Source organism: Gobio gobio (genome assembly GCF_949357685.1).
Source record: "Gobio gobio genome assembly, chromosome: 8".
Taxonomy (NCBI): domain Eukaryota; kingdom Metazoa; phylum Chordata; class Actinopteri; order Cypriniformes; family Gobionidae; genus Gobio; species Gobio gobio.
In genome coordinates, this window is record NC_137114.1 from 36797410 (window position 1) to 36820980 (window position 23571).

The window sequence follows — 23571 nt, forward strand, 5'->3', positions numbered from 1 at the left end:
AAAACCACACACAGCGATAGTGACGGCAGTCCATATGATCCCAGTGTCTTCTGAAGTGAAATGATAGGTGTTTGTTAGAAAATGACTAATATTTTTAACTTTTTATCTATAAATCGTTTCTTCCGGTGTACTGTCATGCAGGCCCGGTTCTATGGGTGCTAAGCACCCTCAAACTAGGGATGCACCGAATATTCGGCCACCGAAAATTTTCGGCCGAAAATGGCCCAAAAGTGCATTTTCGGTTTTCGGCCGAAAGACATTTATCACCAAAACAACACGCCCGAAATGTTGTGATGAAGCAAACAGAAACCGCGACCTGCACGTGCTTGTCTGAAGCAACATGTCCGCGGTGTGGACGTATTTCAGTATATCTGAGAAACACCCACGTCTGCTCCATGCACAAGCACTGACAGCCAGAGCTCATGTTCTCGATTAGAAGAGGACCAGACTTCACTGTGAAACCGAACGCAATCTTTTAACAGTGGGCATGTTTTAAGCGCGGAACACACTTCAAACTGGCGGCGGCGCGCGCGCGTGAACGCGATCATCTGTGAGCGCGATCGATCATCTCTTCCTTAAGAATAAACATGAATGAACATCTAAGGTGTGTTGAGGATACATTACAAATTACTGTCACGTATCATATGTGGTGTAATCGCTCAGTCAGTGTTTCAACGGCGGAAAGACCTCAATATAACTGCTGTAAACTAAACAGTCATGTAGCATCACATTTACCCCAGGCAGTCATTCAGTGTCCACAGCTGTGAGTTCACAAGAGAAATCAACTCTTTCACTAAATATATGCTCTATATTAGCCGTTATATTCATTATATTCTACTTAACCTGTTAATGATATCTTGATTAATTCATGTAGGCCTATGTTTAAATAAAATGACAGACACTGTGTATAAATGATTATATTTCAACAACGCATTGGATACAAAACAATTTTATAATTAGATTTAGAAGTTATTGCAAAAACTGCCTTATGTGAAGTTTACATGTTTGCGTACTTTGAGGGTTGATTATTAGACCTAAAAATACATAGCAACTGAATTTAGGCTAATAGTTTGGGCTCTGTTGTTAACCTTTAATATTAATGTTCAAGTAAGGGCTCCCTATATAGTTTAGAGCAATATATTCAATAAACTTTTAGTTATAATTTAATTCATTTAAGGACAGATACTTTTTTTTTCAGTAAACCAATAAGAATAAATAAAAAGCCATTTTGTAAAACTGCTGTACCGAACCCGTACCGAACCGTCAGTTTTGTGTACCGTTACACCCCTATTCTACAGTTAACATATGGGCTATGGCAGTCTTTGCTTTGATACACTATTATGTTGAAGGCCTACAGAGAAAATAGTTGTATCTTTAAGCAGTTGCACTTGTTCTGAATGCACTTTCTTGTAGTAGTCCTACAGAGAAACATTTTAAATGCACTAGACCTAAATGCACTTTGTTTTTATGAGAGAACATTTAATTTTATAACCTTTCTGTAGGCCTGTACATTATTATTTAATGTACAAATGAGTGGGGTCAAGTTAAACATTTTAGTTTGAATTTTATTTTATACTGTGCATTGTTGCAATGTGCTAAATAAATATTGGCATAATTTGTAATTGATTTATTCTTTGAAACTTTAATATTAAAGTAAAGTTAGTACACAGTCATAGCCATAAATGCAATGGTACTAATAATTGGCATAATTTCTTTCGGTGTTTCGGCTTTCGGCTTTCGGCCTTGGTTTCCTCTTTTTCGGTTTTCGGTTTCGGCCAAGAATTTTCATTTCGGTGCATCCCTACCTCAAACGCAAGCAAAAGCACCCTCAGTTGATAATGTAATAATATAGGAGAAACAGATTTGGCAGATTTGCACATTTATATCCGAGTTCTGGAGAGCGTCAAATGCATCTATTTACAGCGAGTTTTTGCGGCCGTGGGTAATGTAGCCAATCACAGATATACTGTAGTTGTTGATCTCTCGAACGCGATCAGAATCTCACCACTCAAAACGCCAGAGTTTTTATTCAGTGCTGAGTTAATGCAGGCTCGCGAAACCTCTCAAAACCTCTTGCGAAACCTCTCTAACAAACAAAGTCAAGACACAATGTAAGTAAGAGATCTATTGTTGACGAGACGACTTGATCGCGATGAACTGACAAAGCAACATCATTTTAGTGATCGTAGCGATCTTGGCTCACTTTTGAGGCTACAGTCATTCATTGAATAAACTATTATTATACTATATAAATATAAATGCCACTCTGCACGAGACAGAAATATCCTCCTGAGACCCAGATTTGATTTTTTGCCTCTGTAGAGGACATGTTTAATGAATTTCTCTGGCAACATACACAGTTTTAAGTCTGGATATTCTTATGATATACAAGACATTCTTATGAAAATATTGTTACACGTCTTTTTTACATTACAACACATTAACATGCAAATTAGATGCAGTGTATAGATGCATTGCCTATAGAATGGGAATGGCATTTATGGCCATGTTTACACACATTGCATAAAGTAAAATGGTATATCAAATGATTCTGTATCTTTCATAACATTCAGAATCATCTTTATACAAAGTTTGGATTAAAAAAAAAAGCTTGAAGCATAAAAATTGTTTGGAGAATGACAAAAAAATCCCATTGTTTGTCTATTCATGTCTTTTAATTTTCTCAATAAAGGGGTTCTGGTGTCCTCTACAGAGCAGAGGATATAGCGTAGCCTATAACATAGAAATAACATTTAAAAAAAAGTTTTTTTATGCTCCAAACAAAAAAAAATAAAAAAAATCACAAAACCTTTTTTTCTGGTTCATGTTAAAAAACTAGTGATGCATTAAAGCAATGTAAAGGCAGACTAATAGATTAATAGACAATTTGTAGCAAAATATTTTAGATTTTTATTGGTAAATGACTTAAATAAATAATCATACATTTCTCACTGTACACTGCTATGGTGGAGCCGTTAGCCTATCTGCACTTTACTAGAGCACCCTCAGCAATTTCAGAAGCACCCACAGTGATTTGATTCTGGAACCGGGCCTGCTGTCATGCGAGCAGTGCTGGGTTGATTACTTACAAATTGTAGTCAGTATCTGATTACAAATTACATGACAAAAATTGTAGTTAGTAATGTAATCTAGATTACCCATTTTAGGTCATGTATTCAGGCTACTTTCTGATTATTTTTTAGATTACTTTTGACCTCATTTATCACATTGATTGTAATAGGACAATATTGTACCATATTGATATAAAAGTACAAAGAGAAAGAAAGAAATATATACTGTATCAACAACATTAAGTGCATTAAATATTTAATTACATCAGGGTTGCCCATCATGGAACTGCAGGGGATTTGTGAGTTCATAAACAATTTTTTATAAATAATTTAAAAATAAAAAATAAAAAATTAAACATTTACTATATATTTTTTTTAAATGGACCCTCTTTATATTAGGTCGCCTTAACTACTATGTACTAATATTTAAAGTAATAATTTGATACGATGCACTTATTGTGTACATACATGTTTTTACATTGTACTTACATTTAAAAAATTACCTTCAAGTAATTACATCTGTAATTAATTTCTGTAGTTACATTTATAATTACACTGTTGACACTTCACTTAAACCTAACCCTACCGTTAAAATACCCATACTACCACACCTGTCCCTAACTTTACCCGTATCCCACCTCAATATCAGCAAAAGTGTTTTGCAATACAATATGAACACAATAAGTACATTATACTTATTTTTTGATGTAAGCACATAGTAGTTAAGGCCACCTAATATAAAGTGGGACCAAAAAAGTTTCCCCTACCTGTGTCATGTGACCATTAACCGAATTCAGAGAACCAATAAACTTAATTTATTGTTATGGACCTAACATTCATTTTAAATCTAAGAGCTTACTTCTAACACTCTAGTATGGGGAACAAATATTCACTATTAAAGGCACTAAATGTAAAATGTTTGGATTAAAATATCCAAAAACCACCAGAACAATGTTATGCATTTTGTTGACTTGTGTACTTACATTATCCCAAATGTTTCCAAAAATGTTTAAATGCGGAGAAATAAGCTATTTTAACCAGGACACGAACCGTGTCCGTGCGTCACCTATCAATGACATCATAGCCGTGTTACCCTCAATTTTATTTCATAGAAACCATAGAAAACACAAAGACACTTTAATATATTATGTGTTTTATTAGACAGAAGAGCAACTGTTTGATGTTATATAGTTTACGGTAATTACGACATGGCGTGAATGCAGCATTATGTCAAGCGTCACAACGCTCCCCTCAGGATCGATCATATGACAGTAGACCGGAAGTAATGATATATAGCTAAAGCAGTTTAAAATATTAGTATTTTTCTAACGCACACCTATCGTTTCACTTTAGAAGGTATTAATTCATCCACTGGGGTTGTATGGATCAATGCAATCGCTGTGTGGTTTTTCAAGCGGCAGCCATTCAATGGCATTACATGGACTCACTGAGATGGATTATTTTCCAAAAAATATGTTTGTGTAGAAAAAAAGTCATATACATCAGGGGTGGCATAAGAGTGAGTAAACGATGAGAGAATTTAAAAACATTTTCTCAGATATTTGAGTAACTCAATTATCGATTTCTCATATATTCTGAATTTTCCACTATCCATGCTTTGCTGAACAATAAGAGTTCAGCATTACCTACATGTCAGTCATTTCCCAGCATCTCATACGAAATTATTTTCACTGTTAATTTAAAAAGTACACGGTCCACTAGCATCCAAACATTCCCTTTATTTGTTGTCTCTCTATCTCAAATTGATGGATTTAATTACATACTGCTGGATGTGTAGTGTATCATGTAAGCATTTTTATTTTTCGCCCTCAATCTCGGTGTCCATGCAGCACAAATCAGTAACCAGACGAAGCTTCTTGCTCTGCTTCAGTCAAGAAGCACTTGAAAAGGGCCGAGATAAGAGACAGGTGTGTGAGTTTAGTCGGTAAGCGTATTCACCAGAGACCTGCTGAACATGGATTTGAGGGGGAGAAAGAGGCAACGGATTGTTTTGGAGTGTTCTTGTTTTAAGGTTACACAATGTGCCCGTCTTCAGAAGGTCATCATAAGACTCCGACATCTCCCCGAGGCGCGTGAACCAGGCTTGTTTTGCGCATGATGTGCACTGATCCGGCTCGCCAGTACATCAACCTACTGAAGCCGTGTGCCCAAAGGCTTTTGTGATTCTTCCTTGAAGCAGTCGAAATTCACGATTCGAGATACTATACAGAATTCCTATATGAGTGTATTTCTCGTAAATCTTCCATTTGTTTATGCATCAAAACAGCAGCCCCGTACCTTTCGTTCACTTTTCAAATGCTCTTTCATGCTGATCACAAAGAGAAGTTCTAATGATTCACTGTCCTTGAAGCTGAAAGCGCTTCAGCTGCCCGTTGAATATTTACATAAGCACAATAAACCACATGTGCCATCAAGGCCTTCAGACACCTGCTATTTGGCTCCAGCCAGCCTTTCCACAGTTCTTATAACACGCCTTGAAATGTTGTAATTATCCCTTTGAATATTGTATACAGTATATCGGTTTGGAATAAAGCGGACCTAAAAAGCTTTATGACACTTAAATGTCACTGCAATATACACAAAATATTGAATTAAGGGGCATTAATGTTAATTATCATTGAGATACTATTACAGTTTTTATTAATCTTTTGCAATTTGTTTTTAGTATTATATTTTGTTTTCAAAATTTAACTAAATTTGTAATTTTGTTGTATTTTTGTCACTTTTATTCGTTTTTTAATATCTAATATTTTTTTATAATTTTAGTTTTAGTTATTTTAGTACATCAAGTTAAAGGCATAATATGTAATATTTGTGATATTAAAATATCCAAAAACCACTAGAACAACATTATATATTTTGTTGACTTACATTATCGCAAATATTACCCTCGATTTCCAGTATTATTTTGTAGAACCCATGGAAACATCAAAGATGCATTAATATATTATGTTATATAGATGCTAGATATCGATGTGCAACACGTGTCTCATAGGTGCTGAGCGAACGCACAAAGTAGCATTATAAAATAACTGTCAACACACTCAAATGTATCTAATATGATAAAACAGCGCTGCGTTAGCCCACATATGCATGACTGGAAGAAGTGGAAGCGGTCGTCTGTGGCAAAATAAAAGCTTGTCTCTCATTAGCGGCCTTGTTCATACTACAGTAACATTAATAAATCTTTAATACATTAGCTCATCCAAGAATATGATCTGTCGGTTTCTTTTCCCCCGGCTGTAGAGGTGAAGACAACAACTCCCATGATTCCATGAAATCAAGGCTTCATCAAGCTACGCCTTTATTTTGTATAAGCGACCTCTAGCAGCGAAAAGTACATATTGTGCCTTTAAACTAAATGAAAATGAGAAATGTTACTTTGGTAACTAGCTGAAATAAATTTAATTTAATTAAATTTATATAAGTGTAACACTTTTCACACCAGAGACGATAACAATAAAGATATACATTGCATCCGGAAAGTATTCACAGCGTGTCACTTTTTCAGCCTTATGTTACAGCCTTATTCAAAAATGGATTAAATTCGTTATTTCCCTCAAAATTCTACAAACAATACCCCATAATGACAACCTGAAAGAAGTTTGTTTGAAATGAAAAAAAAAATCACATGTACAAAAGTATAGCCTATGCTGTAAGGCTGTAACATAAAAAAATGTGGAAAAAGTGAAGCGCTGTGAATACTTTCCGGATGCACTGTAGTTCTAAAAATCATTCTTAATTTAAAAGAACAGTAGAGCCAAATAACAGCACAGTGAGACGAATCACTTTCAGAAGGATTTTTTTCAGATGATGAAAGATAAAAACTGTCAGAATCCACCAGACATTAAAGAGCTTGATAGTTGATATTGTGGCTTTATGTATGGCCAGACACTTGTGTTATTATATTATTAAATGGAGTTAAAAGGTAAAGGTTTTTGACCTGCGAATTTCATACATGCGGTCCGACCATTAGACCGGTCGCATCTGAGGCAGTAAGTGTATCGCATTACACGTTATACATTTTACTGTAGCTATGTGGCCAACTTTTTTTTCTGTCATTTGGCAAAATGTTTTTTTCTTGAGTAAAGAAAACGCTGTACTTATTCAAAGAGCCAATGCTTTATTTACCCTTGCATTGCAAACAAGCAGAGACGGTCTAAACTGCATGCAACTCTTCATTCACAATAGAGGCGGGTGGAGTTAAGAGGTTTGACTGACAGTTTGAGGATCCAATGGAGTTACAAGATTTAGTCACAAGCACTTTTTGGTACTTTACATTGGTTAAATATTTGCAAATCCCACAGACAGTCGTAAAGGGTGACCAATAGTAATGATCAATAACAAATCAAAACTAAATTTGAAGATACAAGGTTTCCATCCAACAGTGACAATATACCAGTACTACTACGAAGTAGTAGGGAAAAGTGGCCATACCAGAAATAATTATGTAATGCATGTATTAAAATACTATCAACGACTCTTTCACTTTGTGCTAGTTTAAATATGCAAAAGCACAAATGAGATCTGTAGATCTTCAGTGAATACTTTCTTCCTTTAAGTAGAAAGGTGTATCTCTTGCTGTACTGGTTACTCTGTTCTGAATAAGCGGCGGTATCATCCGAAATTACCACAAAACCTTTAGTCATGGCTCAATAACCTTAATCTTGTCAACAGCGACACTGTATCCCTACTCCACAAAGACAGAATTAACCTTCAGATGTAGTTAATCACATTACCTATGAACACGATCCAACGTTAGACAACCACAAAATGTCCCAATACTAAAGAAATGATGCAAGATATAACGTCTACAATTTGCACAGGATTTCCCATCAAAATTCCATTTACAATTCCTTTTGCTGTTTGTAGGTGGCAATTGCACAATGTTAATTGCGCCAGGCAAATAGCCTTACTTTTACGAAAAAATTGCATCTATAATGAGCCTAATTTGCATAGAAAGGAGGTACTTTAGTGTTGAAAAGAATGACAGTGACTTAACTTAAATATGGTGCAGTGCTGTTTTAACACTTTTAGCGTCTGGATAAACTAGCTAAATGGCGATTTGTAAAAAAAAAAATAATAATAATAATAATAATAATGTGGGAGGTTATTGCATGAAAATATAGCACTCAAAAAATGGAGCGACAACTTTTATGAATCTTCCCGGTTTCAACTATTGCAGTACAATTTAAAACCTGACCTATTTCTTTTGGTGAATTGTTGCGCTTTAAGTTCTCTTTAATAAGTTATGTATTTTATGGTGGGTTTTATATCATGAATTATTCATTTTTAAATTGTTTTTCTGTAGTCACACAAATGTCATGTACTATTATAGTATTTATTTATATTTTGAAATGGCTTTTATTTCTTATATTTTGTATGTGTTGTGTTCCTTGGTCATATATAGCTTTAATTTATTTTTATTTCAATTGTAGCTTTATTTTAATTACTAAATGGTTTTAGTTGTTGTTAACAATAGCAATGAGTCACACCACATCACATTTTAGTCTGTTCATTTAAGAGACTTAATGACGTTGTCACGAGGGTCTTGCGTGATCTCTAGGATCTCCTGTTTAGTTTTTCCTGCATGTTGGTTTAATATTATTGCTTTCACAAAACTTATTTACACCAGTTTCCCTCTTTTAATGAGGGTTTTTCTCCTCCTTATAGTATCAGGACATCTGCGTTCCCCTTGAATTTGAGATACTTTATGCCTTCAAAAAATCAAAAATGAATTTTAATTTTGAAATTATCATAAAATACTGTAGAATATTCAAGTGATTGTAATTATGAATTGCATTTGAATATATTTTGGAATAAATGAACAGATGAGCATCATGTAATTGACTCGACTATGCACGCGCCCTAGTTTTAACCCGAGTGCAATTAATACCAATTATATCTCAATTAAGTTTGAGTCCGAACCTTTTATCCCCATTGCATATTCTCGACTGCGCGTTTAATCAGACACGTCTATATTCAAAAGCCAGAATCTAATTTGAAGTGATCACATTCCATTAATGAGGTTCATATTGCATTGGTTGCAATAATCAGCATGTGTGTGGCGTGCTGTAATAATGACATTAGAGACCTCTGCTGTTCTTTGTTAGGTGATTAATCCGCCATTTGTCACCATTGTTTTGCGCAGCTCTGGAAAGTAAATGTTGTTGACACACGGCTGCGGCGCGGTGGTAGTTTTTGTCTTGGCAGGTGCGGTGATTCACTCTCGCATTCATCTGGCTCTCTCTCCGCAGCAGTTCTGCCTCTCCCCACCGACTCTGTTTAATTAGTCACCGATGATGGTTGTCAGTGTTGCTGCGGCGAGTTGTTCGGCTCCCGTGGCGCTGTGGAGGAATTGGCAGCGAGCAAACATGTTCTGAGCTGAGGTGTTCTCATTGGGTGAGGGAGGAGATACTGAGTTGTGTGTCCTGAGGGAAGCTTCCTTACAGAGGAACGGCGCTCGATGAGTCAGGGATGCATGCTGAAGTCTATGTTGCAGTGTGAACATGCATTTCCTTGATTCCTGTAGAAGTTTGGTGCAGGAGAAGGAGAATGGAAGAGGTTGGAAAGGTTCATGTGGTGGGCCGACCTACAAGGAAAAGGGTCAATGTGAATTCAAATGATACTGTTGCTGTGATAACAGGTCAATTTAACTATAATTCTGAGCACTAAAATAAAAGTGTAACTTCTGCGATTTTAAAACTGCTCTGTATTTTTACAATGTTGGTACACTCTAAAAATAAAAAGTTCTATATGGCACCAAAAATGGTTCTTCGTCGTAATCATAGAGGAACCACTTTTGGTGCTATACAGTATAGCACCATATCTTAAAGGGGTGGTTGCATGCGATTTCACTTTTTTAACTTGGTGTGATAGTTAGTGTGTAATGTTGCTGCTTGAGCATAAACAGTATCTGCAAAGTTACAGCGCTGAAAGTTCAATGCAAACGGAGATATTGTCTTTTAAAGTTATGTCAGTTTATTGCCTACAAAAACGGCCGGTTTGGACTACAACAAGCTTCTTCCCGGGTTGGTGACATCCTAAACCCTTGCTATTAACATAAACACTGCCCCCGCGAACACGCAACAAAGTGGGCGAGGCCACGTCGCAGTCATTACGAAAGAGAGAGAGCTGTTGCAGAACTACAAACTACATTTGGCCATCTTACCAATCTAAGACCATTGCGTTTTTCGGAGGGATGGGCTTCACAGAAGCAGGAAGCAAACGAGCCGTTTAAATGACAGTGGAGACAGCGGTGTGGAATAAAGGTAAAATATAAGAAAAATACGGCGTAAAAAAAAAAAAGAAGTATTAAGACATGTTATACTGCGCCCTATAAACACAACCAAGCCTAGAAAAACCCAAAGAACCACCCCTTTAACATGTTCTGTATATCGTCGCAGTCCGATGAAAACCACGTATGTCCATTTTGCCGACTTTGAGATTTTTCGACGGATTGAATGTCCAGGTTCATTTCCGTATACAGTATGCTTCACATGTCTAAATGGCCAATGAAAAGTAGTGAAATCATGTCATCTGATTTTCACGTATATCCATTTGGTGTCAAAGCTGTCAATCACGCCGCGTATCTCCCGCCCTGTGGAAGCATCTCGCCGGTCTCGTGAAACATAGCCTGGTGAGACAATGACTTTCCTTCATCGAGGTAAACGTTTCCCCCCTGAGGCCAGACGTACGTCTAGGAGTGACAAAATTACGGTAGGACTGTACAAACAAAGTATCTGTCTAGCATTACCATGTCAGTGTATTGATTCATTGTCCCTTCATAGTTTGCAAGAGACATTTAATACATTTATAATTAATATTAAATAAACTAAGCATATTTAATAAACTAAGACGTAGGCTATTTAATAAACTGAGCGTATTCCTCTGTCAATATGAAACGCAACTTGGCCATTCTAATTAATGATCGGAAGAACGCGTATCGACCACCGTTACTGTAAAATATGCACGTATGTCCATTTAAACTCAATTTTGGTCAAATGTGGATTATATCATTACACTGGCAAGAATATGGTTACATGTAAAGATGCCGTACCAAGTATGACAACGCTACATTCAACTGCTTTTGAAATACGGTGTTTTTTTCACTTCCTGAAAAGTAACCATTTTGGACATACGTGAGTTTCATCGGGCAGCGACGATATGGTAGTTCTGTAGCATAGTTAGCTATATAGCACCTTAGTCAAAGAACCGGTGAAGAACCTCTGAAGCACCAAAATCGGTGCTATATAGCACTTAAAAAGGTTCCCCTATGATTACGAGCCAAGAACCATTTTTGGTTCCATATAGAACCTTTTTTTTTTTAGAGCGTAGTACTATATGTAAATTAACAATATTTACTCGTTCTCAGTGTGTCAGTAAAAGTCTGTTGGATGATGCAAAACACCTTCCTGTGGACTTTTGACAGCACCAGGGCTTTTGTGAAAACTACAGATTATACTTTTGCATTTTTGTGTCCCCGCCTACGGACAGTCAGATCAACAGAGTTTTTTTTAACAGAACCGTTATTGTAAAGGGTAGGTTTATCACTGAAAATGTTATTGTATTTTGTCTCTTAAAGGATTAGTTCACTTTTAAATAAACTTTTGCTGATAATTTACTTACCCCAATGTCATCCAAGATGTCCATGTCTTTCTTTCTACAGTCGAAAAGAAATTAAGGTTTTTGATGAAAAAATTACAGTATTTTTCTCCATATAATGGACTTCAATGGGCTCCAAACGGTTCAAGGTCCAAATGACAGTTTCAGTACAGCTTCAAAGGGCTTTAAAAAAAAATTATATTTCGTTTTGTTACATGCATTGAAGATAATATGCATGGCCTGCACTACATTTGTGTGGCTATAATGTGTTTAATTATTTTTTTTTTTTTATGAAAATGAAAAGAGGCAGAGTGGTGTTTTATCATATATTTTGTTTTATTGTAGCCTAAAATATACAAATATATATTGAGTGATACTGTCAAGAACGCTGCTTGTCCATTAGCAGAGTACTGGACTAGTGTCCTCCCGTCCTCGGGAGTTCATTCTCCGGAGTCAAACTTGGCAAGTCACGGACGCAAGTCAGAAGTTCGCGTACGAAATATGTCATAAAACACCACTGCCTCATTTCATAAAAAAATTTAAAAAAAAGAAATCTTACACATAATAGCCACACAAATGTGGTTTAGGCAACGTGTAGCTAGGCCTACATTGATTGTCTTATATATGTATAATAAAACGAAGTATAAAACACCCTGCCTCTTTTCGTTTACATTTAAAAAAAAAAAAAATTAAACATTAATATGTGGTTTAGGTAAGGTGACCAGCTTTCTGAAATGGAAACCGGGGACATTTCCTATTTGAGAACACAAGTATAGACAAGAACGCATATTGAGAAACGGCCAGAGTCTCAGATGTTTCTCCGTCGCTCTGCATACGTCATCTCCTTCATCGCTCTGATTGGCTTTCGGTCTATCCAATTGCGCCCAGAGGCATTTGAGCGACGTCCCTTTTGAAATTATTTGTCTATGAAGTATAACTCAGTTACTACTGAGAATGGTCTGGTTTTAACCAGGCTAGTGTTTTTTGCCTTTCCCTGCGTAGTCAGGCAAATTTTATTGAAAGCCCATTTTCTTTTTCGTTCTTTGTCTATGCTGCTTAATGAACATCCCGATGCTGTCCACGCTGCCGAGAGCGACGTTTAGATGAAAATGTAAATATGTGCTGCAAGCTTTCCTCTCAATAACAAAATAAACACAACAAAAATGACAGTTGTGAAACAGCAGTTAAAAAGCATCTGGCCATGGCGATGTGGATATGTTTGCTCCAGGGGCCCGTTCTTCGTACCTCGCTAACTCAGTTAGCTGGATTTGATTGTTGATGATTTGACATGATCTCGGATTGTTTGGTTCTTCGAAGCACATCCTGGACTTGCTGTCATAGTAACAGGTCCGTAAGCTTAAACCTGCTCATGAGCGGCTTATTTCATGTAAACAGGATTAGATTGCATCTTGAGGTGATACTTAAAATCTGTCCCAGCCACTGCTACTTTATTACAAGAGTTCATTACTGAACCAGGGGCAATAATAATAATTTTAAATAATAATATAAAAATGTTATATTGTATATGTATATGAGAATGTATAATGTTGTGTATTATACTATAGACACAGCCACTTGATTGAGCGATTTATTTGTGATGGAATAATTACTTTATATTATTTTGTTTTTATTGGTTTACACACATGTTGTACAGTTAATCTGAGCCGTGCATTAAGTGATCACGGATATTATGGGAGTGGCTTGATGCAGCGCGAGAGAGGATAATTTGATCTTGACCCATAAGAAACTTAAATACTGTCACGTTACAAATCTGCTTCAAATTGAATTAAAAATTAAATTACAACATTGAAATAAAAATGTAAAGGGTGTACAAATACTGTATAAAATCGTGAATATAAATAATTGGTAATCATGTTAAAAAAATAAAAAATAATTTTACCATTTATCTATTATAACTTTTATGTTGGTTTGGTCGTTTGGCTGTTTCCTTATAAAGGTTCAGAAATTCGTGGGGTTTTTTGCCAGGTGGCTTTTTAATTATATGATGTCATTACGTTGCTGTCTTGACGCCAGCCAATCGCTGCATTGCTGATCGTGGTTTCAAGTATCGATGCATCTGCCCTCTTCAGGGAAAAAAAGAACGCTCAGTAATCTTAGATCATTTAATCCAGATATTTTAATCCAATCCGCAAATTCGTTTGAAGAACCAAATTAGCCAGAGATCAGTTATCACGATTAAAAGATCTGGGATCTGTCAAATCATCTTAGATGTATTAAGTGAGGTACGAAGAACGGGCCCCAGCTCTGCAATTCGCCGGCATCAGGTCAACAGATGAGGTAATTTAATTACAGACTATAGTTGGCTATGCTATATAGAATATGGTTTGAGTGAATCCCTTTTCTTTGCATGACACATTGACACTACAGTGCAGAATGGCTCTTTCAGCATCAACCTGAACATTGTATAAGCATTTGTATGCTTGTACTAAGGGTTGCCAGACTAGTCAACTATAATGCTCTGCCATGAAGTTTTAAACTTGACGTTGACGAGTCGCTGATCATGGCCTATAGAGGGTGCAACAGGATGAGAAATGTTTGAATATATCCACTTTTAATCTCCTTTTCCAAACAGTTCAAATTACAAATAAATGCATACTCCAAAAGCGCTCCACAAGATACACTATATTGCCAAATGTTTTGGGACGCCTGCCTTTACATGCACATGAACTTTAATGGCATCCCATTCTTAATCCGTAGGGTTTAATATGGAGTTGGCTTACCCTTTGCGGCTATAACAGCTTCACCTCTTCTGGGAAGGCTTTCCACAAGGTTTAGGAGTGTTTATATGAATTTTTCTTGAAGCGCATTCGCATTCTATTCCCACAAAGTTGGGAGCATGAAATTGTCCAAAATATCTTGGTGTGCTGAAGCATTAAGAGTTCCTTTCACTGGAACTAAGGGGCCTAGCCCGACCCCGGAAAAACAACCCCACAGGACAGGACAGAGCAGGTTACTTGAAATAAAGTCTCAACTCTAAAATCTTGTCATTTTTTAAAGACATGTAAACAATAAATACCGTCTTGTGGCTCTTTAATGGGTGGTGACAGGTCGCTGTAGCGCCTTAGTTAAACTGTAAACCGATCATCTCTTCCTTCTAGTTCATTTATAATATCAAATAAACATGAATGAACTTCAGAAGGAATGTTGTTTCAATCGCGGAAAGATGTCAGTACACACCGCTTTTCAACTTCAAGTCCACGGACGTTAATCTACGAACTCTCTTGACTGCTTTGTCGGATTCAGCGGATTATGATTGGTCAGATCGCCTGTCAATCAAACTCCAGGCGAAGGGTGAATTGCTTCCACTTTGTTATAATACCAGTAACAGTTGACTGTGGAATATTTAGTAGTGAGGAAATTTCACAAATTGCACAGGTGGAAGCCTATCACGGCACCACGCTTGAATTCACTGAGCTCCTGAGAGTCACCCATGCTTTCACAAATGTTTGTAGAAGCATCTGCATACCTAGGTGCTTGATTTTATACACCTGTGGTCATGGAAGTGATTGCAACACCTGAATTCAATGATTTAGAGGGTTGTCACAGAAATGTATTGTCAACACTGTTCAGTGATTTATCGATTTCATAGCTTAGAAACTGAAAAGTTCTGGCATTTATTTCTTAGTAACTAAAACCCACAGCTTCACTATTAGTAGAGAGATGCTGCCAGGTAGAATTAATTCACACGCAATCGCTCTCTCACTAATGCATTCATGTAAATGTAATCTTTACTGTGCTACTTTCAGGGCCGTAGGAAGGGTTTTATAATTACAGAGGTCCCAAATGTGAGGTAGTTAGGGGGGTTGGGGGACATTTTGATTTCTCTGATCTACATATGTGCATTCTAAGATGTGTGAAGGCCAAAAAAATGGATAACAAACCATGTTAGTGGGCACTACAGTAAATTATTTGTCAACACCTGCTTTTTCCTCATCTCAATTATCTAGCCCTGTCTCTTCCCCTACTAAAGCTGAACTTTGACTGATAGTCTTTTCATTTGATAGTCTGTGTCAGTGAAGAAAGTAAACATAGGGTCAACTGATATTTATGTTTTATTAGACAAGTTAATTTACTGAAGGCTACCAGGAAAGCTATAACAAAGTTTATTAAATTAATCATTCTTAATATTGTGCTTAATATGATGAAAACAGCGTTGAAAACAGTTTCTTGTCCTCTCACATTGACAGAGACTATTACATACAGGAATGCTATATTCAAAATGGCAAAATTAGACAAATGTTTTTTAGTTTGCCTGATTATTTTTGTCCGGTCGTTTTCAAATTTATATTCTTAAACAGCTGTCAAGTATGAAATGTTAAGTTTAGCAACTTGCATCTTATCTCGCACTTTATGACCATTAAACTGAAGTGTCGTGGCCGTGCTTGAATTCGCGCTCAGCAGCTTCTGGGAACATAAAGCCTGCCTACTTGTATTTGATTGGTCATCTCAAATATTTTGACATTGAGGAGCGGTGACATTGAGGAGACATTGAGGAGCGGTGACAGACCGCAGAGGCCACTCAGATGAGACGATCTTGGTGCTGTGCAAATAACCTTGCAGCACTAAAGTAGTGTTCATGCTATATTAGGCAATTATTTCACAACCTGTATTATATGGCAGAGGCTATTTGCACAGTGCAAATAGGGATAGATTCTATTCACACTAAGTGAAAATAGCAGCGTTTCTTAGCGATCTGCTATTTACAATAGTTATATTTATACTTATTAATAGTGACAGATACTGTTTGCACCTCAGTGTTGTTGTACATTAAACAGTATGCAATAATAACAGTGTCAATTATTATTTTTGTTAAAATGTATTTAATGAATATTGGGACAATAAAGCCTTCCCTATACCTCCCCTAACCTATAAACACCTGTTGGACATTTTATTTTGACTTTTCGAATATTTTCTTAATTTTTATTGAAAATAAATGCCTTTCCGATCTGATATGTGATGGGGAAATGGATTAGAGCGAGTTCGGCAAAAGGTGGATTCGAACCTCGGGTCGATTCGTGTCAAAACTTTCTGCCGCGCGCTTTACCCCTATACTACTGCTGTTGTACACGAACTAGTGTCTTCCGTCCTTTTGTCTGGACCAATCAGACGTCAGTGGGCGGACTTAGTGCAAATAGCATTGCCAACAAGGCGACTCCGTTATTATATACATCTCGGAAGAATACCGAGGTCCGGACCTCGCCATCGCCATAGCTGTGCACAAGGCAAGTTCAGTCTCAGCTCAAGGACTCGACTTTCATCACATGAATTTCGACTTCAAAAATCTGAAGTCATTCAACCCCTAGCTTGTATGCAACAATTCAAACTGCAAAAAAAAAAAAATTCTTCTTTCTGTAAATTTAAAACCTTTTAATTTTTTAATGTACAGATGAATTGTAATGAATGCATATCTTTGTTCTTTCTGCTATTTGAGTCAATAAATCTTCCCTTTTTTTATTGAATTAGCTTAATGCTGATAATGAATCCCGCACATCCCATTTATTAAACACTTAGTCACGTTCATTCTATGCAAATGTCCGCCTCATGAATGTAAAAAATACACACAGATTATACCTAGTCATAGCTGTGGTCTAACTTTCACTCAAAACTTTTTCACATTCCACAGTGCTTTAGACATTGACACTTTTTTATGTTATGCATTGTTTCAAAATGTGCTACACTGCCTCAAACAAATGCTGAGTCCCTTTGATCTCTTTCTGTCTTCGGCTGTTCCACTCTCTCAGGTTTACATTCCCTGCAGAACCGCTATTGTTCTGGCCAACGAGGAAATCGATTACTGCTACTGAAACATAATCAGCGATTCACCGCGAGATGGAAAGCCAGCACGCTTCAACCTACCTCCATTCATAGCGTTGTTGCCATCATCCTTTAGAAGCCACACATTTTCCCTGTGAACTGCAAGCAAACTCAATTGAGTACAAGATGTTATGGGATTTCTGTTCAGGTACCTATTTTCTGTCATAGTTCAGACATTAATAATAAACGTATAGTTCTTCAATATCCCACTGCTCTAACTTAGCTGAACTTTAATCATCATACCCCAATATATCTGTAAAGGAAAAGACAAACCAAATTTGTTTTTTCCAAATGCCTAGGTTTACGCTTCATAAAGATCTTGCTGTGGTTAGTTGTGGTTATGGGTGAAATTACTATTCAACAGTAAATAATGTTGAAGTTAATAATCACTTTGTGATAATTTGACTGTGGCCAGTATTATAAGCAATATTTGTCAGCACTGTATTTGTAATACCGTTAATTATTGTGAAAAGTAAATATAAATAATTAACATTAAGTGTGATCTGTCTGCTATTTAATTTGACTCAAGCACTTTTTGACATTCTGTGTCAGTGATTTAAGTTCTGTATTAATATGTATGTGCACCATGCATTAATTCATCCAAGTTCACAAATATCATTCAAGAAAGATGTATTGATGTCAGTTTCGTGCTGAGCTCAGATGAATTATATATTTTTAATACATAAACTCTGTAAAGTCATAAAATCTAAGTTATAAGTTCTGACAGGCTGTTGTTCAGTGCCTTTAATTTAATTTGTTCAATTAATAAGATTTTGATTAATATTAATTTCACTTAATTTAAAATATAAAAGCTGTAATAATACAGAGAAAATATAACTTGTGCTAATAATATAATGAATTAATTTCCGTGCAGCTCAGAGAATGTTCTAATTCACTGTCTTATAATATATTTTCCACTTTATCTTCACTGACCACAGGTCTTCTAGCCCTGATAGAGATCCAAAAGTAAATCTGTGTGCAGAAATCCATCAGAATTATTATTATTATCATTATTATAATCCCGAAGCTTCTCTCATCAAAGCATCATAGGAGACATTTGTTGCTCATTTTGCCTTGTCTTGTTGTTTTGTTTTGTGGTTCTAAAATCATTTTGTGGTCCTTAATGAATTTGATGCTTGCATAGATGTGCAATAATCTGTAGCATAAACTGTTATACTGAGAAATGGCTTTCCAGAAAGCGCCTTGAATAAAGTTTAATCCTTGACTGCTACACGATTTTTGTTATTTCAAAAATACAGCAGTTAATGTCGCTTAGAGATTTATGGAAATTGAAACACAATTTAAACGCATTAAAATCAGTCAAATACAAATGTTTGGAAGGTCCTTGTGATGGTCAACATCTGTTTGTGTGCAATGTTAAACACTGTGCTATTTGAGTGTGAAAGCCATATTAACCGAAATAAAGCACTTCTAGAGAGAAAGAAGGACTGCTCGTTTCTTGCTCTTACAGAGCTCAGCTGACTTTTGGAAGTAAAATCACATTCATTTCTCAATTTTTATCATTTAAATGATCATTTTAGTTTGCTGTCAAAACCAGCTCAAGAATGACCATTCAAATATTGAACTAATCACATGATCGAGTCAATCTCCCTTTCTGAATAACTATACTAGTCAAGTATAGTTATTGTTGATTCAGTTACACAGTATATAATTTGCAATTCTTCATGGATTGAGTAGATCATTCCCTCTTTAAAAGAAGTATAAGGTATCTGTTTTCTATTTCTCGAATATATCTTGAAGCAGGTTGGTTTAGCTTAAAAGTCTTTCCTAAGGATTTTTTAAAAATGTATATGGAGAACAGCAACATATTAAGACTGAATCACTGTATGAACTACCACGGAGCCCCTAAAGAGACATGGTGATGATGGGGGGGGGGGGGGGGGGTGGATATATGTTTTTCTCCCATCTGTCTGTTTTTCTCCCATCTAAAGCTCATGGCGCAGGTGCGCTAGGACGTGTCCAAATCCACTTTTGTAAGTTTAACGACAAAAGGGTTGTACCTAGTCTCTTAATGAGTCATGGGTGTGTTTTGGGTGTAACGTGCAATAAACCAATCAGAGTCTCATCTCCCATTCTTTTTATGGTCCACCTATTACTAACGCGCCCTTTTAAATAACACAAGAAATACTGCACTATTGACTTTGGACCAGGTTTTTGTTGGTCAATGGCGCAGTCTATTTCAGTTGCCTCAAAATAGCAACGTGCCAACAATGCGCCTGAACACACCTAATTTTCAGACCAGCACGCCCATGGGCGATCAGATGGGCACGAGTGCATTTGCTATTTAAACAACGTGGCGCTGGATGTTAAAATGATAACTGCGTTGGGCTAAAACTAACAAAAAAACATCGCGCCGGGTGTATAATAGGGCCCGCCATGTCTAGGGCAGGGGCAAAGCCACTAGATGACAAGCCTGCAACCATTAGCCAAAAAGCGTAATGGCTAATGCTATCGCTGCGGCTGCCAGTACACAGGAAAGGAGACCAGAGGCTGTTTATTTTTATTGTTATTTTTTTATGGATGTCAATGAAGAAGAGGCTTCACTACAGCTTGGTACATACTCCGAAAGAACAGAGAAACGTTCTAGAGGTGGCAAGAACAAAGTTCGTTCTGGCCAGGACATTCCATACTTCACGAGAAAAGAAGGTGCCGAACATTTCCGTTTCTCCGCATTAACCCCGCCCAATTTCTGACCAATCACACAATATTTCTCCGACACCCATAAGAAAAAAGTTCTGCTCAGATGATGTGTCGAGAACAAGCTGCGAGAACTCCCAAACCAGGGCTGCAAGAACAAAATAACATCATGACTCTTCATTTTGTTAATGAATCGACTGCCTGTCCACTGTCTACAATATGTTTGTTGGGAACGATATGTATATTTTACTATAATAAAATGGTTATTTTATAAGAGAGGGGAGGGAATGTCGCGACAGGTAGGACTCATTTATGGCATTACCATAGTATTTCATAGTAATATTGAGTGATATATTGTCTAAAGAAAGTAGAAAATACTGATGTTTTCTTTCTTTGGCTTTCAGATTTTATGATAAGACTTGAATGGTAATGACTATTATAACTGTATGCACATGACACTGATATTATGCATTTTAATGAATGAAGAGAAAATTAATAATTAAATTATTGTTATATTGTATGTTGTTTAATGAAAATAAAAAGGTATTTTTTCTATCGCTGCTAGGTTAGTCTTGTATTGTAATGATTTATGACTGCTGTGTGCCTAATGATGATTATATAACACTTTTTAATGAATGAAGGTAAAATAATACATATAATTAATGAATTAAATTACAAGGAAGTATTTAGTGTACTCTTAAATGTGGTTTAACTGCAGTGAATTTTGCAGCTAAAAGAGATAGTTGCACTCTTTTTTTCCGCTCATTAAAGCACTTTCCACAAACAATGCAGTCCTACTGTACGTTTACTGTAGAACATTTAGTCACATGACCAACACGCTAATCCACAATAAACTGATTAACGTAAACTGTAACTGACTGTCATAAAACTTTGTACGGCGGTCACTGACATCACAAGATAGGCTGAGAGGTGCAGCACGTGATTCCAAGTTAGCCGTTACACTTTCTCCAGTGGTGAGATACAGACCCTCTCATCTCATAATAAGACAATCTCTGGGGCAGAGGTCCTGGAGAGTTCAGCTCCAACCCCAATTAAACACACTTAAACCAGCTAATCAAAGTGTTATGGGGCATACTAGAAACTTCCAGGCAGGTGTGTTGGAGCTAAACTGTGCAGGACAGTGGCCCTCCTGGAGCAGGTCCTGCTTTAGGGGCTCAGCAATTGACCAATCAGAAGCCAGGTCCAGAACTATCCCTTTTATTTTGAGACGTATGCAACTCGTAGTGCTTCTAAGGTAGATATTTGCCTGTTAGTCTGGAAGTTTGTGCTTTCACAGCCATTGATCGCAGGCAAATTTGCACTGAGAGCTTGTCAGGCTTAATGCAGTGATTGTATATAGAGATGTTTAAAAAGGCTTTGTCTAGTGACAGTGACATCTTTATCACTGAGATTAACAGATCAAGTCCCTAAAGTGCTCGAAAACAGACAACAAACCACATCCTCACACATTGATATACTCATTCAAGGCCTTTGATAGCTTACTCTATTAAAGTGTTATGTAAATCTCCAGTGCATGTTTGTTTTGAGAAATATTTCTTGTGGTAAACTATGGGAACCCATTTTCAGCTCAAGAATAAGATGTAATTGTGAGATATGAAGTTATTTTTACTCAGCTGAAGTCAGTTAAATGTTGATTCGGTGAAGTTCATCAAGTGAGGTTTACCTATTTTCAAGAGTCACAGAGATATACAGTCCCAATTATGAGAAATAAATTGGCAGTTGGGAGGTACTAAGTTAGAAAGCTCCAATGGTGAGAAACCAAGTTCCAAATGTGAGTTATAGTCACATTGCGAGATATAAAATCACAGTATATGAGGGGGGAAAAGTCACAGTTGTGAAATAGTCACATTTTGAGATATAAAGTCACAAATACGAGAAATAATGTCACAATTGCAAGATTTAAAGTCACTAAGGGTGCGTTCACACTTGTAGTTTGGTTCGTTTGGTCCGGACGAAAAAACAAAAACAAAACATATAGTTCTGGTTCGCTTAGCGTTCACACTGGCATTTTTAACAGCGAACCTAAAGTTACTGAACCAAAGGCATAGGGATACGGTCACAACCTGATTGGTCGGCTTTTATGACATATATTTTCCGACGGAGCTTGCTTACCGAACATTCAAAACAATGCTGTGTGCTGGATTAAACGCGATCATTTTATGCGTGTACAATATGGTTTTATTTTTACCAGCTGAGAACTCACGAAGAGCTCATAAAATGTTCAAAACATTCAAAACAGCACCAGGATTTCCTCCGTTGTATGCAGAAACGAAGATCTGCTGCAAAGAGATGGCAGTTGATTAGGCACTTTACCTCCTTGTTGCTCCACGTTTGCCCTCTACTCATTTTGGATACACCGATCTTTCCGCGTCGTCAAATCAGCTGACTTGTAGCGTCGCATCTTCTGACATCACATCCTGTTTTTGGTTTGTTTACATGTCTTTGGTCTGTGTTGCGTTCATATACAGGTGCTGGTCATATAATTAGAATATGATCAAAAAGTCGATTTATTTCCCTAATTCCATTCAAAAAGTGAAACTTGTATATTATATTCATTCATTACACACAGACTGATATATTTTAAATGTTTATTTATTTTAATTTTGATGATTATAACAGACAACTAAGGAAAATCCCAAATTCAGTATCTCATAAAATTTGAATATTTCTTAAAACCAAAACAAAGAAAGGATTTTTAGAAATCTTGGCCAACTAAAAAGTATGAACATGAAAAGTATGAGCATGTACAGCACTCAATACTTAATTGGGGCTCCTTTTGCCTGAATTACTGCAGCAATGCGGTGTGGCATGGAGTCGATCAGTCTGTGGCACTGCTCAGGTATTATGAGAGCCCAGGTTGCTCTGATAGTGGCCTTCAGCTCTTCTGCATTGTTGGGTCTGTCATATCGCATCTTCCTCCTCACAATACCCCATAGATTTTCTATGGAGTTAAGGTCAGGCGAGTTTGCTGGCCAATTAAGAACAGGGATACCATGGTCGTTAAACCAGGTACTGGTTGCTTTGGCACAGTGTGCAGGTGCTAAGTCCTGTTGGAAAATGAAATCTGCATCTCCATAAAGTTGGTCAGCAGCAGGAAGCATGAAGTGCTCTAAAACTTCCTGGTATACGGCTGCGTTGCCCTTGGACCTCAGAAAACACAGTGGACCAACACCAGCAGATGACATGGCACCCCAAACCATCACAGACTGTTGAAACTTTACACTGGACCTTAAGCAACGTGGATCGTGTGCCTCTCCTCTCTTCCTCCAGACTCTGGGACCCTGATTTCCAAAGGAAATGCGAAATTTACTTTCATCAGAGAACATAACTTTGGACCACTTTTTTTCCTTTTTGTCTTTAG

At 36.8% G+C, this 23571-nt stretch overlaps 1 protein-coding gene across 1 annotated transcript in view; it reads left to right on the plus strand.

Moving 5' to 3' along the window:
• gbe1b (glucan (1,4-alpha-), branching enzyme 1b) overlaps positions 1 to 18970 on the plus strand; it is a 203341-nt gene extending 184371 nt beyond the window's left edge. Inside the window, exon 16 of the mRNA XM_079823996.1 lies at positions 17459 to 18970. Within this exon, the coding sequence (XP_079680122.1) occupies positions 17459 to 17521 (63 nt within the window). The 3' untranslated portion in view covers positions 17522 to 18970. The remainder of the gene's footprint in view (positions 1 to 17458) is intronic.
• The last annotated feature ends 4601 nt before the right edge of the window (positions 18971 to 23571 follow it).